General features: G+C 49.2%; 1 protein-coding gene across 3 annotated transcripts; it reads right to left on the reverse strand.

Moving 5' to 3' along the window:
* Positions 1 to 218: 218 nt before the first annotated feature.
* On the reverse strand, positions 219 to 10,846 carry GPKOW (G-patch domain and KOW motifs). Of its 3 annotated transcripts, none has more exons than XM_054471641.1 (11): positions 10,351 to 10,846; positions 9,426 to 9,580; positions 9,202 to 9,326; positions 6,500 to 6,609; positions 4,379 to 4,589; positions 3,812 to 3,944; positions 3,004 to 3,106; positions 2,674 to 2,797; positions 2,509 to 2,578; positions 665 to 750; positions 219 to 567 (listed from the first exon to the last, which is right to left on the reverse strand). In XM_054471641.1, exons 1-11 carry the CDS (start codon positions 10,524 to 10,526, stop codon positions 433 to 435), a joined length of 1,428 nt encoding a protein of 475 aa, XP_054327616.1. In that variant the 5' UTR covers positions 10,527 to 10,846; the 3' UTR covers positions 219 to 432. The 3 variants fall into 3 exon arrangements, with proteins under 3 accessions (XP_054327616.1, XP_054327615.1, XP_054327614.1); XM_054471640.2 differs by having other exon boundaries at positions 2,962 to 3,106; positions 10,351 to 10,557; XM_054471639.2 differs by having other exon boundaries at positions 2,926 to 3,106; positions 10,351 to 10,557.
* Positions 10,847 to 14,931: the final 4,085 nt, after the last annotated feature.

The following is a 14,931-nucleotide window of genomic DNA, read 5'->3' on the forward strand; positions in this document are numbered from 1 at the left end:
CCTAAAGTGCTAGGATTACAGGCATGCACCACTGTGCCCAAGCTCATAGTTTCTATATTCCAAGAGTGAGCTCACGATCAAATGAGTCTTTTAACTTGTCCTGTACCCTGAGCAGAAAAGCAAGGCTGAAAAGTGAAATGGTTCCCACCTCAGTCAACTCAGTTCCCACATTAACTCGCAGCTCATCATACTACTTATGATTTCATCTTTCTATTAAGTACTTGAAATGGTTTTTATTATACCCTAAATTTTGGTAAATATTGGGTTTGTTTCTAGCTTCCCTACTGGTTCACCCATCCCTTTCCCTTGTCCTTGTCCTAGGACTGCACCAGAAGTAGAGGATGGAACAATGATCTTCCCACCTTCTGAAGGCAACTTTCTCATATGGTACAGAACTGGTACCAGCCTGGGGGATGGGAGGAGTCCCATGGGTCAGTCATCATCTGTGTCACTAGGGCCCATGTACTGGCAGATGGCATCGTAGTGAAGCTCCACCACCTGATTTTCTCTTGGCAATTGCACCAAAGCCCGGCTCCGTGCTCTGTCCCGGCTCAGCAAATGTCCCACCTGGAACAGAAGTGAAGTGGAATCAGCAAGGCAAGCCTAGACCCTGGGACAGGCCCTGAACGACTCACAAACCTCTACTGCCAGGTCTGAGACTCACCCTTCCAGCCTGTGGGCCCAGCACCACCATCACACGGTCACCCTCTGCCTTGGGAACCAGGGTCTCCAGCATGTCTTCCCTCAGGCCTATGGATAAGGGAGAGGGGAGTGACGCCCACAGCAAGGACCAGCCCAACCAGCGTCCTGTCAGAAGGGCCTTTCCTGGCCAGGCGTGGTGGCTCACACCTGTAGTCCCAGCACTTTGGGAGGCTAAGTTGGGAGGATCGTTTGAGCCCAGGAGTTCGAGACCAACCTGGGCAAGATGGTCAGACCTCGTCTCTACAAATTTTTTGTTTTGTTTTTGTTTTTTGAGACTGAGTTTGGCTCTTGTTGCCCAGGCTGGAGTGCAATGGTGTGGTCTTGGCTCACTGCAACCTCCGCCTCCTGGGTTCAAACGATTCTCCTGCCTCAGCCTCCTGAGTAGCTGGGATTACAGGCAACCACTACTGCGTTTGGCTAATTTTGTATTTTTAGTAGAGATGGGGTTTTGACATGTTGATCAGGCTGGTCTCAAACTCCTGACCTCAGGTGATCCACCCTCCTCGGCCTCCCAAAGTGCTGGGATTACAGGCATGAGCCACCGCGCCCAGCCTACAAAAAATTTTAAAATTAGCCAGGTGTGGTGGTGAGTGCCTGCAGTCCCAACTACTCAGGAGGCTGAGGTGAGAGGATGGCTTGAAACTAGGAATTCGAGGTGGCAGTGATCCATGATGGTGCCACTGCACTCCAGCATAGGTGATAAAACGAGACCCCATCTCAAAAAAAAAAAGAAAAAAAAAAAAAAGAAGGGCCTTTCACCTGGCTGTGGTGGCTCATGCCTGTAATCCCAGCACTTTGGGAGGCTGAGGCAGGAGGATCACGAGGTAAGGAGTTCGAGACCAGCCTGGCCAATATGGTGAAAACCTGTCTTTATTAAAAATACCAAAATTAGCTGGGTGTGGTGGCGGGCACCTGTAGTTCCAGCTACTCAGGAGGCTGAGGCAGAAGAATCACTTGAACCCAGGAGGCGGAGGTTGCAGTGAGCCGAGATCGCGTCACTGCACTCCAGCCTGGGTGACAGAGCGACTCTGTTTCAAAAAAAAAAAAAAAGAAGGGCCTTTCCTGTATTCTCTGGAGCCACTCTACACCCTGTTGACAGATGGGAGTCCCACCACATCCATTTCACAGATGAGGTAACCTAAGTAGTTTACAAAAATCACTGTAATAAAGGGTGGTGGTGATAACAACAGGCACCTTTTATTGTGGGCATGTTTTAACCCCTGCCCTGCACTGAGAGCTCAATACACATTCCTTCACTAAGGCACCAATCACAAGAGGAAGAAATAGTAAATTCCATGCTAATTTGACAGACCGGAGGCCGAGCGCGGTGGCTCACGCTTGTAATCCCAGCACTTTGGGAGGCCGAGGTGGGAGGATCACTTGAGGTCAGGAGTTCCAAGACCAGCATGGCCAACCTGGTGAAACCCTGTCTCTACTAAAAACACAAAAATTAGCCAGATGTGGTGACGCTTGCCTGTAATCCCAGCTACTCGGGAGGCTGAGGCAGGAGAATCGCTTGAACCTGGGAAGTGGAGGTTGCAGTGAGCCGAGATCATGCCACCACGCTCCAGCCTGGGTGACAGAGTGAGACTCTGTCTCAAAAAAAAAAAAAAAAGAAAACTTGACAGACTGGGAGAGCGGGGCTCAAGATAACCACCATCATGGAAGTGTCTAATGTTCTGTAAGAGGATGCCAGGCCTTGCAAAATACCTGAACTCTGCCAAACCTCCCAGCTTTGCCTGGGCCAGGCTCTGGGCCTAAAACACTCTTCTTGATCAACCTCCAGCTGCCATCGCTCAAACTCACCTTCCAAGACTCGGCCTTCATCTGTCCGACATACACAGGTAGCTGGGCTTAGGACATCTTCAATTATCATCTGGGGATACAGGTCAGGGGGATGTGAGATTTTAGAGAGGTAGGGAGGCCCAGTCCCTAGGAGAGGGAGAGGGAGTCAGGCTGCAGGGTTCCCACCTTGGTGTTGTAATATTGGCCTCCTTTGTACATGTTGTCCACAAACCGCACGCGCAGGTCCCTGTGCAACCAGTGCTGACTCCTGGGGGCTGCTTTCTCACTCTTGGCTGCAGGCCCATCCTGTCTGTGGAGAAGGTGCCAGCACCAGGCTTAGCTCTTCATCAGATGCACTTTCCAGTTGCCCTCCCTTTGCCTATGCTATGAAACCCACCCACAATGCAGTTCCCAGTTCTTTCTATGAGCCTGCCTTGCCTCGGAAGCCTTCCCTGGCTGCTCGAGTCTACCCACAGCCCTGCCTTCTTGACTCCTCCCGCATGCTCAGAGTCCCACCGGTCTGGAAGGTGTTTCCGCTTCCTCTCTGAGTTGTCCTGCTGGATGTGGAGTTCTTGATTCCAGAGGGTCTTCCGTGATGAGGCAGTTCCGTTCTGTTGCCCTGGGGAAGGAAGTTTTGCTCACCTGGCCTGTTCAAGAGGTTATGAGGAGAACCAGGACAGAGCCTCAGTGTCTCACTGCCCTTTCCTTCCAAGGCCATGTCTCAGCCTAGAGCCACCTCCCACCTGCCAAAGTGCCCCTCTCACCCCTCAGGCATTTGCTAGAATGCCTTTCCCCCACCTCTCAACCATTTCAGCTTCCTTCAGGAACCCTCCCGCAGCCAACCTAGTCCACACCAACAAGGCTCACCTAGTGTGGACTAGAGATTCCCAGAGAGCTCTGTCTGTACCCATTTGCCAAACTGCCCTGTCCTACCGAAACGCCTTCGCCTGTGCTGGTCTGTCTGCCTAGAATTCCTTCCTTCTTGGTCACACCCTAATCCTAGCAGTTCTCACTCCCTAGTAAAAGAGAGGTTCATCACCCTAAATGGACAAAGATCTCAAAGGTAGGAATTGGTTTCTGCACCTGTTTCTTCTCACTCAGAGACAGGCTACAGACCCAGGGGTATGACATCGACCTTTCTCCAATCAAATGGAGTAAGTCACTTATGTCCATTCTCACCTCCTGACCTCTGATTGGAAGTCATATCTGCCAGGCACACTGCTGCCCCTCCCTGCTTCAGATCTAAAACCATCCCATTAGCCAGGCCCTGCCACCCCTAGGAATGCGTTGCCAACTCCCCTAGCTCTACAAGAGGCTCACTCACTGAGATCCAAGGTGTTCTTGTCAAACTCCTGCTGGGAGACATGCCGCAGGCAGTACTCACTAACAGTCACCACCCGGTTCCCCACAGCCAGACGAACCATGGCCCGAACATTGTCAGGATCGAGGCCTTCCACCTAAAGTGTTGAGGGGAAGAAGTCAGGTAGGGGTTGTGGACTCCACCCACATTCCTAGGACCAAGATGTCAACCCCTTACCTCTAAGAGGCCTGCTTCCTCTGTCTCCCCAACCAGACTCTGACCCCTAAGAAGTGGGACCAGGTCTGGTTCCTGTGTCTCCCTCAGCTGACTGTGGGGCTTCCTTGGATCCTTTAAGCATTTAATCTTCAGGGACTTGTGGCATATGGCATTCTCTTCCTTTTAGCTGGGAACTGAGGCTCACGAAGGCCAGCAAGTGGTCCTGTGTTACTGAGTGAGGCAGTGGGCCAAGCAGACCTAAAAGACTAGGAGTCCCAGCCTTTCTACCTCAAATCCAATTATTCCTCCATCTGACCCTCAGATCAACCTTCCCTGCTGCCTGTTTTGGGCTCCCGGGATATGTTGGTTCCTTACCTTCCCATAGAGGCCTCGGTGAGGGCCAGAAAGAACCACCACAGCTCCTCCAGGCACCAGCCCTTGAGGCTGATCTTCCTTATCTTTGTCTTGCTCCTCATCTGGCCTTGGCATGCGGGAGGGGCCAGTGGTCAAGGCCTGGGCCTCGGTCAGGTTGGCACCCAGACCTAACCCCTTGGGCCTCAGTGAGTTGACACGGGGCTTCACTACTCTGCAGGGAGGAATATGGGTTTGTTGGAGAGGAAGCAACAGTCTTCAACACCTTATTTACTTCCTCTTCCTGCCCAAACCCGCCCCACCCGACCCATTGACATTTTCTTTTCTTTTCTTTTTTTTTTTGGAGACAGAGTTTTGCTCTTGTCATCCAGGCTGGAGTACAATGGCTAGATCTCGGCTCAGTGCAACCTCCACCTCCCGGGTTCAAGTGATTCTCCTGCCTCAGCCTCCCGAGTTGCTGGGGTTACAGGCGCATGCCACCATGCCCGGCTAATTTTTGTATTTTTAGTAGAGACAGGGTCTCACCATGTTGGTCAGGCTGGTCTCGAACTCCTGACCTCAGGTGATCCGCCCTCTTTGGCCTCCCAAAGTGCTGAGATTACAGGTGTGAGCCACCGTGTCTAGCCCCCACCAATATTTTCAAGGTTGCCCTTTCTGATCTCATATTAGGACTGTTTTTGACCTACAGAAACCGCAATTTCATTTGGTTCAACCTAATAACATGCTGCATATACCATCTATTATATAATATCTACAGTGAGATCAGAGGCAGATCGCTGTAACCAAATATACTATTTCTACAGGGGAAATCATATGAATATTCACACCAAGCAGGAGAAACCGGATTATAAATACTCAACATGGTTGGGCATGGTGGCTCATGCCTGTAATCCCAGCACTTTGGGAGACTGAGGTTGGTAGATCACCTAAGGTCAGGAGTTCAAGACCAGCCTGGCCAACATGGGGAAACCCCATCTCTACTAAAAATACAAAAATTAACCAGGCGTGCTGGTGCATGCCTGTAATCCCAGCTACTCAGGAGGCTGAGGCAGGACAATCACTTGAACTCGGGAGGTAGAGGTTGCAGTGAGCCGAGACTGCACCACTGCATCCCAGCCTGGGTGACAGACAGAGACTCCATCTCAAATACAAAAAAAAAAACAAAACAAAAACAAACAAAAAAACTCAACGCCAATTCAGGTCATATTTGGCTGCCAATGGGTTATGAAAAAATGAAAAAATGTTTGGTTTTCAGAATTCTTGAGTTTGCAATTGCGAAGAAAGGGTTGCAAGTCTGCATGACAATAGCAAATGTTTAGTCTACACTTTCTTGGGGTCAGGGCCTACTGTATGTGCTTTATGTATATAATTTCTTTTCCTTTTTTTTTTTTTTTTTGAGACGGAGTCTCACTGTCACCCAGGCTGGAGTGCAGTGGCGCAATTTCGGATCACTGCAAGCTCCGCCTCCTGGGTTCACGCCATTCTCCTGCCTCAGCCTCCTGAGTAGCTGGGACTACAGGCACCCGCCACCATGCCTGGCTAATTTTTTGTATTTTTTTTTAGTAGAGACAGGCTTTCACTGTGTTAGCCAGGATGGTCTCAATCTCCTGACCTCATGATCCACCCACCTCAGCCTCCCAAAGTGCTGAGATTATATGTGTGAGCCACCGCACCCGGCCCTACTTTCTTTTCTTAAAATTAATTAATCTTTTGTAGAGATGGGGCCTCCCTATGTTGCCCAGGCCAGTCTCAAACTCCTGGAGTTAAGTGATCCTCCTGCCTCAGTCTCCCAAAGTGCTGGGATTACAGGCATGAGCCACTACCTGGCCTATGTGTATAATTTCATTTAACTCTCACAACAGACCTATGAAGTCAGTACTATTACCCCCATTTTTCAGATGAGGAAATTGATGTCCCTAGAGGCAAACTTTATATAAATAGGATTCTATTAGAGTTTCAAAGGGCAAATGGGAGTTTAAAACAGTAGTGGAAGGGGCTGCTGAATTAGTTAGGGCGATAATGTATCCTCCCTCCCTGCCTAGGTGGTTCTGGTTTGGCAGTGACCCTGGGGATCTTGATTGCAGCCTGATCTATCTGTCCCCTCGCCCCTATCCCAGAACTCACTGATTGAAGGTGCGGCCGATGCCCTCACCAGGTTTCCAGCCCATGCCCCGCAGCATGGCCAGCCCATAGGCCTCCACCGGGACCGCCTCATAATTAGCTTCCTCTGGCACCTACAGGTTCAGGTAGAGGAAGGAGGGTCAGGCTTTGCTTACACTGGGTCTCCTATTTGAAGTGCACTTGCTGCCCCCCACTGGGAGACCTGCTACGTGTCTTTTCCAATCAGCTCAAGGGTGAGTTTTGATTTCCTCTTTCCATCCCTCACTGTACTCCTCCATGTTCAGTCCTTCAACAAATATAAAATAAAGCACCTCGTCTATGGCAAGTACTGTTCTAGGTACTGGGGATGAAGCTGTGAACCAAACAGACAAAAACCCCTACCCTTGCAGAGCTTCTGATCTAGTTGTGGAGACATACTATAAATAAAACCCAGAAAACATGATATGTCAGGTGGTGACGTAAAGAACAAGAAAACAGGGTAAGAAGATGCAGAGGGATGGAGAGGGAGTGCCACTGGGTTGACATTTAAGCAGAGATCAGGAGATGACAGCAGAGGGAGCCATGAGGATATGAGAAGAAAGTGTCCCAAGCTGAAAGCATAGCAACAGCAAAGGCCCTGAGGCCGGACAAGGCTTGGTATGTGTGAGGGGTATCATGAAAGTCACCATGACTGAAACAGAAATGGTGAGAGTAGACAGCACAGAAGGGTGGGGAAGAGACCAAATCAGGAGAGCTGGGCAGGAGTCAGAGGACCTTGAGCCAGGTGGGAGCCACAAGAGGGACCAGTGAGGAAATTACTCTAACAGTCCAGATGAGAGATGCTGGTGGCTCAGCCCTTTGCAGTGGTATTGGTGGTGGTGAGAAGTGGTCAGTTCTGGGTGTCATTTTGAAAAAAGATGATAGGATTGTGCTGGCAGATTGTATGGGGCATGAAATAAAGAGAGGAATTGAGGATGACTCCAAGGTTTTCTTTTCTTTTTTTTTTCTTGAGATGAAGTCTTGCTCTGTTGCCCAGGCTGGAGTACAGTTGCACGATCTCAGCTCACTGCAACCTCAGTCTCCTGGGTTCAAGCGATTCTCCTGCCTCAGCCTCCCAAGTAGCTGGGATTACAGGCACGTGCCACCATGCCCAGCTAATTTTTGTATTTTTACTAGCGATGGGGTTTCGCCATGTTGGCCAGGCTGGTCTTGAACTCCTGACCTCAGGTGATCCGCCTGCCTCAGCCTCCCAAAGTGTTGGGATTACAGGCGTGAGCCACCACGCCTGGCTGACTCCAAGGTTTTTATGCTGAGTGAGAGGAAGGATGGATGGAATTTTTGGTCACCTGATATGTAGAAAGCTGCAGGAGGAGGTTTATAGAGGGAAAAATTAGAAGAATGAGGCCAAAGCTGGAACAGGATGAAAGGATGAAGAGGGAAGTGAGGATCTTTTTTTTCTTTAAAGATGAAGGAGCTGGGCACAGTCGCTCACGCCTGTAATCCCAGCACTTTGGGAGGCTGAGGTGGGTAGATCACTTGAGGTCAGGAGTTCAAGACCAGCCTGACCAACATGGCGAAACCTCGTCTCTACTAAAAATACAAAAATTAGCCAGGCGGTAGTGACACGTTTCTGTAATCCCAGCTACTTGGGAGGCTGAGGCAGGAGAATCGCTTGATCCTGGGACCGGGAAGTTGCAGTGAGCCGAGATCACACCACTTCACTCCAGCCTGGGCAACAGGGCAAGACTCTGTCTCAAAAAACAAAAAACAAACAAACAAAAAAAAGTTGAAGGAAACCAGGGCACATCTGAAGGCTGAAGAGAACAGTTCAGTTGAAAGAGAGAGTGGTGTGGGGCTGTAGGAGAACTAGACTCCAAAGAAGCAGTGCAAGAAATTTATGAAAGAAGAGGTGAAAAGTCAGGTCTGTGGGTATGAAAGACAGACTTGGTTACTTCTGTAGACATGCCTCTCACATCCCCTCGTCACCTCCCATCATCACTCCTTCCCATTCACTCCAGATACACCACATGTTGCCTCACTGATGGACACACACCACATCGATTTTCTGCCACTATGCCATTGCTTGGGCTGTTACTACTAAAAGGAGTACTCACTCTGTTCTTCCCTCTCTCACTAAACCCTACTTATCCTTGCAGACCACTCTGGTCTAAGTCCCCAGCATCTCTAGCCTGGACTACTCATCCCCTTGCTTCCACCTTCACTAATGAGTCTGTTCACAGCTGCCAGAGGGATGTTGTCAAATCATAAATCATATTTCATCTATGCTCAGGGCTTGTCCAGGCTCTCATCTCACTCAGAGTAAAAGCCAAAGTCCTCACAATGGCCTACAAGGCCCTGACTGGTCTAGCACCCCCATCACCTTTCTGACTTCGTCTACTACCCCTTCCCCTTACTCATTCCACTTCAGTCACACTGGTCTCCTTGGTGTTCCACAAACACTCTAGGCAGTGTCTACCTTCAGGGCCTTTACATTTCCTGTTCCCTTTGCTGCACACCTCATTCAGATAATCCTAGGATTCGAGTACGTTTTTAGCATCCAGATATCCAGATTCATTTGGTAATGCTTCCAAAAAGGATGACAGGAGAAGGGGCAGGTGGCGGACCTCTAGCACACACACAGACTTTCCCTGCTATGTGCAGGGACACAGCCTGGCAGACAGGGCAAAGAAAGGCTGGGGCAGGAGGGGGACAAGGGGCCAGCTCACTGTCTCTGCCCGGGGTTCGCTGTCTGCCCCTTCCCCGCTGGGGGTGCATCCTTTCTGGATCATGGGGATAGCGAGCGTGGGGTCGACACCCGCATTCTCTCTCTCTTCCAGAGACTTCTTGGATTCTAAAGGAAGAATAGGAGGGAGCAATGAAGTCTCACTCTATCCTTCCACCTTCTTCCTCTTCTTCCTTCACTGGGGAAGGGTAAAGGGGCATCACTCACCCTCAATGAGCTCCTTCACAGCCTGGGACAGCACCCCATCCGCCAAGGCCCCAGTATCTGTGGATGGCCCAGGGGGCCGGGCTGGTGGCTGCCTGCAATGGCCATTCTGGATCAAAGGGATGACGAGTTCCTTGGGGGCCTCCTGGGGCTTCACACTGATGTGGACACAGAGGGGTGGGGTTGGGAGAATGGCAGGGCCAGTGGGTCACACTCCTTCATTCAGAGAAAACACAAGAGCCAAACTCACTCCAGCCCCACAGACCATGTCTTCCCTACTCCATGTCTGGATCTCCTGTACCTCTCTGATCGCGCATTCTTTGGATTATCTCCCCAGTGCCCCCAACTCGTAAATGTCAGTGCCTTCGAGAAATAAGTCCTGGACTCTCTGTTTAACTCAAGACCGGCTTCCACAATGGCCCACAAATCACTATCTTCAGCCCAGACCCTCCCCAGCTCCAGGTTCCCAAACAGCTTCCTAGATGCCTGATTCTCTTCTGGAAATCCCTCCCTCAGACCCCTCAGACTCTCCTCTCCTCATTAAGCTGATGGTAGCCTCCATCATCCTGAATCTGCCGCTCCATCCCGTTCCCCATATCGGAGAAGCCTCACCACTTCAGCTGAGACACTAGCAGGTCCTGTCATTTTCTCATTCTTTCCTTCTCCCAGAACGCACAGACCTCAGTGTCTTCAAGTCCTAAAGACACTTCTTCTCAGTAATACATCCTCTCTTCGCAATTCCCATGGCTATCAGGCCCAATTTCCTCACCCCCTCCTATAAACTCCCGCCTTCTGGCCTCCACGAATTTACTCAGGCTGTGCTTCAGGCTTAACAGGTCACTGTCACCAAGACAAACAACTGAGATTCCTCCCTCCCGCTTACGCCCACCGCAGAGATTTCCAAGGGGTGAAAGACCCGGCGCGTCACCTCTGCAGCTCCCTCCCTTCCACGGTTTTCAAGAAATCCTTCTCCTCCGGAGATGGCCCCGCGCCGTCTCCCGAGTCGGCCAACCGCCTCCGTGCGGACGTGCGAGTGAAGCCGAATGAAATTGGGGCAGTGGAAGCAGCCGTCAGCGGCAAAACACCCTCTTCGGAGTCAGCCATCTTGCTCCTTTTCCCAGGCCGGCGCGCTGCTTGCTGGGAAATTTAGTTTGGGTTCAGATCGCTAGGGGCCGGCCAAAGCGCGTAAAAACTACTTTCCCATCAACCACTGTGGCACCGGCGGGAGGGGGCGGTAAGGGGCCGTGGGAAGTAATTGTCGCTCTTTCAAACGTCGTGGGAGCGCGTCGCGCCAAGCGCCCAGGGAAATGTAGTTTTTTGTTTGTTTGTTTGGTTTTTTAAGATGGAGTCTCGCTCTGTTTCCCAGGCTGGAGTGCAGTGGCGTGATCTCGGCTCACTGCAACCTCCGCCTCCCAGGTTCAAGCGATTCTCCTGCCTCAGCCTCCGGAGTAGCTGAGACTATAGGCATGCGCCACCACGCCCGGCTAATTTTTGTATTTTTAGTAGAGATCGGGTTTCACCGTGTTAGCCAGGATGGTCTCGATTTCCTGACCTCGTGATTCTCCTGCCTCCGCCTCCCACAGTGCTGGGATTACAGGTGTGAGCCACCACGCCTGGCCGGAAATGTAGTTTTTAGCGGGGTAGGCATGGTAGAAGGTGGATTCATTCTTGCCAGGCATTAATTCTTCGTGTAGGCGTTTGACAAGTATTTATGGAGCGCCTAATGTATGCCCTACTTATGTGGGAAGTGTTGATAAAGTAAATCATTTAGAAATAATCAGCTGGGTGTGGTGGCGCGCACCTGTAGTTCTATTTACTCCTCAGGCTGAGGCAGGAGGATGGCCTGAGGCTTGGGAATTCGAGGCTGCACTTAGCTCTTATTGAACCACTGCATTCCAACCTGGGTGACAGAGCGAGACCCCATCTCTAAAATAGAAAAAGGTCGGGGGCGGGGAGGATGGAGCGTCAGTTGTGTACAATAATAAATAATAGACATGAAATAAATAATAGACATAAAAAGCCCCGTCTCTACTGAAAATACAAAAATTAGCGGGTCGTGGTGGCTCATGCCTGTAATCCCAGCATTTTGGGAGGCCGAGGCTGGTGGATCACCTGAGGTCAGGACTTTGAGACCAGCCTGACTCATATGGTGAAACCCTGTCTCTACTAAAAATACAAAAATTAGCCGGGCGTGGTGGCGGCGCCTGTATCCCCAGCTACTTGGGAGGCTGAGACAGGAGGATTGCTTGAATCCGGGAGGCAGAGTTTGCAGTGAGCTGAGATCCTGCCACTGCACTCCAGCCTGGGCGACAGAGCGAGACACCGTCTTAAAAAAGAAAAAAGAAAGAAAGAAAGAAAGAAATAGTGCCTACTGGCCAGGCTCATACCTGTAATCCCAGCACTTTAGGAGGCCGAGGTGGGCGGATCACTTGAGGTCAGTAGTTCGAGGACCAGCCTGGCCAACATGGTGAAACCCCATCTCTACTGAAAATACAAAAATTAGCAGGGTGTGGTGGCGCGTGCCTGTAATCCCAGCTACTCGGGAGGTTGAGGCAGGAGAATCGCTCGAACCCGGGAGGCGGAGGTTACAGGGAGCCGAGATCTCAACACTCTGGCCTGGGCTATAGAGTGAGACTCAGTCTCAAAAACAAAAAAAAAAAAAAAAAAAAGAAAGAAAGAATAGTGCCTACTGATGTCAGATTTTAATACTCAACAAGGCACTAGATTCAAATATCAATAAAATAGGCTGGGCACAGTGGCTCATGCCTATAATCCCAGCACTTTGGGAGACCAAAGCAGGCAGATGACCTGAGGTTAGGAGTTTGTGACCAGCCTGGCCAACATGGCAAAACCCAATCTCCACTAAAAATACAAAAATTAGCCAGGTGTGGTGGCACATGCTTGTAATCCCAGCTACTTGGGAGATGGAGGCAGGAGAATCGCTTGAACCTAGTAGGTGGAAGTTGCAGTGAGCCAAGATTGCCCCACTGCACTCCAGCCTGGGCAACAAAGCGAGACTCTGTCTCAAAAAAAAAAAGAAAAGAAAAAGAAAAAGAAAAAAAAGAAAAAAGAAACTTGTAGTCTAGTAGGGAATACAGACATTTAAATACATATTTAAAAAATATAGCAGCATGTGCCGAGCTTAGTGGCTCACGTCTGTAATCCCAGCACTTTGGGAGGCCTAGGCAGGAGGATTGTTTGAGCTCAGGACTTTGAGACCACCCTGGGCAACCTAGTGACACCCTGACTCTACAAAAAAATTTAAAAATTAGTGGGGTGTGGTGGCGCACATCTGTGGACCCAGCTACTCAGAGGGCTGAGGGGGGAGGATCGCTTCAGCCCAGGAGGTTGAGGATGCACGGAGTGGTGATCAGGCCACAGCACTACAGCCTGGGCAACAGGGTGATACTTTATCTCTAAATAAATAAATAAATAAATAAATGTATGTATACATACAAACACATACATATAGCAACATATAACATTAACAGCAATATATGTGTATATATATATATATATATATATATATATATATATATATACACAGACATATACATATAGCAACATTAAACATATTGTGAGAACCAGGTCCTAAGGCTTCAAAGATTACTGATATGAAGGAAAAATGAAGTAGTCAGAAAATTAAAAAAAAAAGATTATTGAGACAGATCTCTCTTGTGTAGGACCTCAAGAGTTCATACAGGCAGGGTACGGTGGTTCATGCCTGTAATCCCAGCACTGTGAGAAGCCGAGGCAGGTGGATCACTTGAGGCCAGGAGTTCAAGACCAACCTGGCAAAGATGGCAAAACTCTGTCTCTACTAAACATACAAAAATTAGCCGGGCATGGTGGCAGGCGCCTGTGGTTCCAGCTACTCAGGAGGCTGAGGCACGAGAATCGCTTGAACCCGGGAGGTGGAGGTTGCAGTGAGCCGAGATCGCGTCATTGCACTCCAGCTTGGGTGACAGAGTGAAAGTCTGCCTTAGAAAATGAAAAAAATTTTAAAATAAAAAAAAAGAGTTTATACAGAGTGGCTTATACAGAGTTGCTGGGTGTGGTGGCTCACACCTGCACTTTCAGCACTATGGGAGGCTGAGGCAGGAGGATTACTTGAGGCCAGGAGTTGGTGGTTGCAGTGAGCTATGATTGTGGCACTGCACTATAGTTTGTGTGACAGAGCAAGACCCTGTTTCTAAGAAAGTAAATAAGTAAAATAAAAATAAAATAGTTTGTACAGTAGATGACAGATACTTAAATATTCTTAAGAAAGAGTAATATAATTCTGCTACAAATTAGGCTCAAGGAAATCATTGAAGATGTGTAAAACAATTTTATATGAGATTCATTATCGTATTATTGTGGCAAAAGCTTGAAGACCACTTAAATTATCAACAGAAGGGGATGCAGTAAATGAATTATAGCACACACCTTGGATGAAAGAAATATGCCTTTACATTGGAAGTTGTAAATAAATATATATATAAATATATATATATATAATATATATATATTTTTTTGAGACAAGGTCTCACTCTGTTGCCCAGGCTGGAGTGTAGTGGTGTGATTTCGGCTCACTGCAACCTCCACCTCCCGGGTTCAAGCGATTCTCGTGCCTCAGCCTCCTGAGTAGCTGGGATTAGAGGTGCCTGACACAACGCTGGGCTAATTTTTCTATTTTCAGTAGAGGTGGGGTTTTGCCATGTTGGCCAGGCTAGTCTCAAACTCCTCACCTCATGTGATCCGCCTGCCTTGGCCTCCCAAAGTGCTGAGATTACAGGCGTGAGCCACTGCATGACCAGCCGCTATAAATATAATTAAATGGACTGGGCACGGTGGCTCATGCCTATAATCCCAGCACTTTGGGAGGCTGAGGCAGGCAGATCCTCTGAGGTCGGGAGTTCGAGACCAGCCTGGCCAACAGGGTGAAACCCGTCTGTACTAAAAATAAAAAATTAGCCATGTGTGGTAGTGGTTACCTGTAATCCCAGTTACTCGGGAGGCTGAGGCAGGAGCATCGCTTGAACCCAGGAGGCAGGGGTTGTGGTGAGCTGAGATTGCGCCACTGCACTCCAGCCTGGGTGACAGAGCTAAACTCCCTCTCAAATAAATAAATAAATAAATAAATAAAAGAAAATAAAAGAAAAAATATAAAATTAAATGAAATGGGGACATACTATGTTTTGGAAGGTAGATTAGTATGGTGGTTTGGAGAATGGTCTTAACAAGAGGCAACCCATTATTCAATCTCATGGCCATGTTTCCAGGTATAGAAGCTCTGGGCATTCTGGCATGGACCCTGGAATCTCAAGGGTAAAACCACTTTGCTTTTCAAGATACAACAAAATTCATTAAAAAGTATTTAAAGGTGAGGCACAGTGGCTCATGCCTGTAATCTCAGCACTTTGGGAGGCCAAGGCAGGAGGATCGCTTGAGCCCAGGAGTTGGAGGCTGCAGTGAGCTCCAATTGCACCACTGCACTCCAGCCTGGGCAACAAAGGCAGAGGTTGTG

The sequence above is a fragment of the Pongo pygmaeus genome, chromosome X (assembly GCF_028885625.2).
Source record: "Pongo pygmaeus isolate AG05252 chromosome X, NHGRI_mPonPyg2-v2.0_pri, whole genome shotgun sequence".
NCBI lineage: Eukaryota > Metazoa > Chordata > Mammalia > Primates > Hominidae > Pongo > Pongo pygmaeus.

Excerpts from the sequence above, each read along its gene's own strand:
- GPKOW (XM_054471639.2), bottom strand. The coding sequence starts at position 10,526 with ATGGCTGACTCCGAAGAGGGTGTTTTGCCGCTGACGGCTGCTTCCACT. Across the intron at positions 2,798-2,925 it reads AGCCAGGGAAGGCTTCCGAG|ACAGGATGGGCCTGCAGCCA; the intron begins GCAAGGCAGGCT and ends CCTTCTCCACAG. Across the intron at positions 2,579-2,673 it reads GCCAATATTACAACACCAAG|ATGATAATTGAAGATGTCCT; the intron begins GTGGGAACCCTG and ends CTGTATCCCCAG.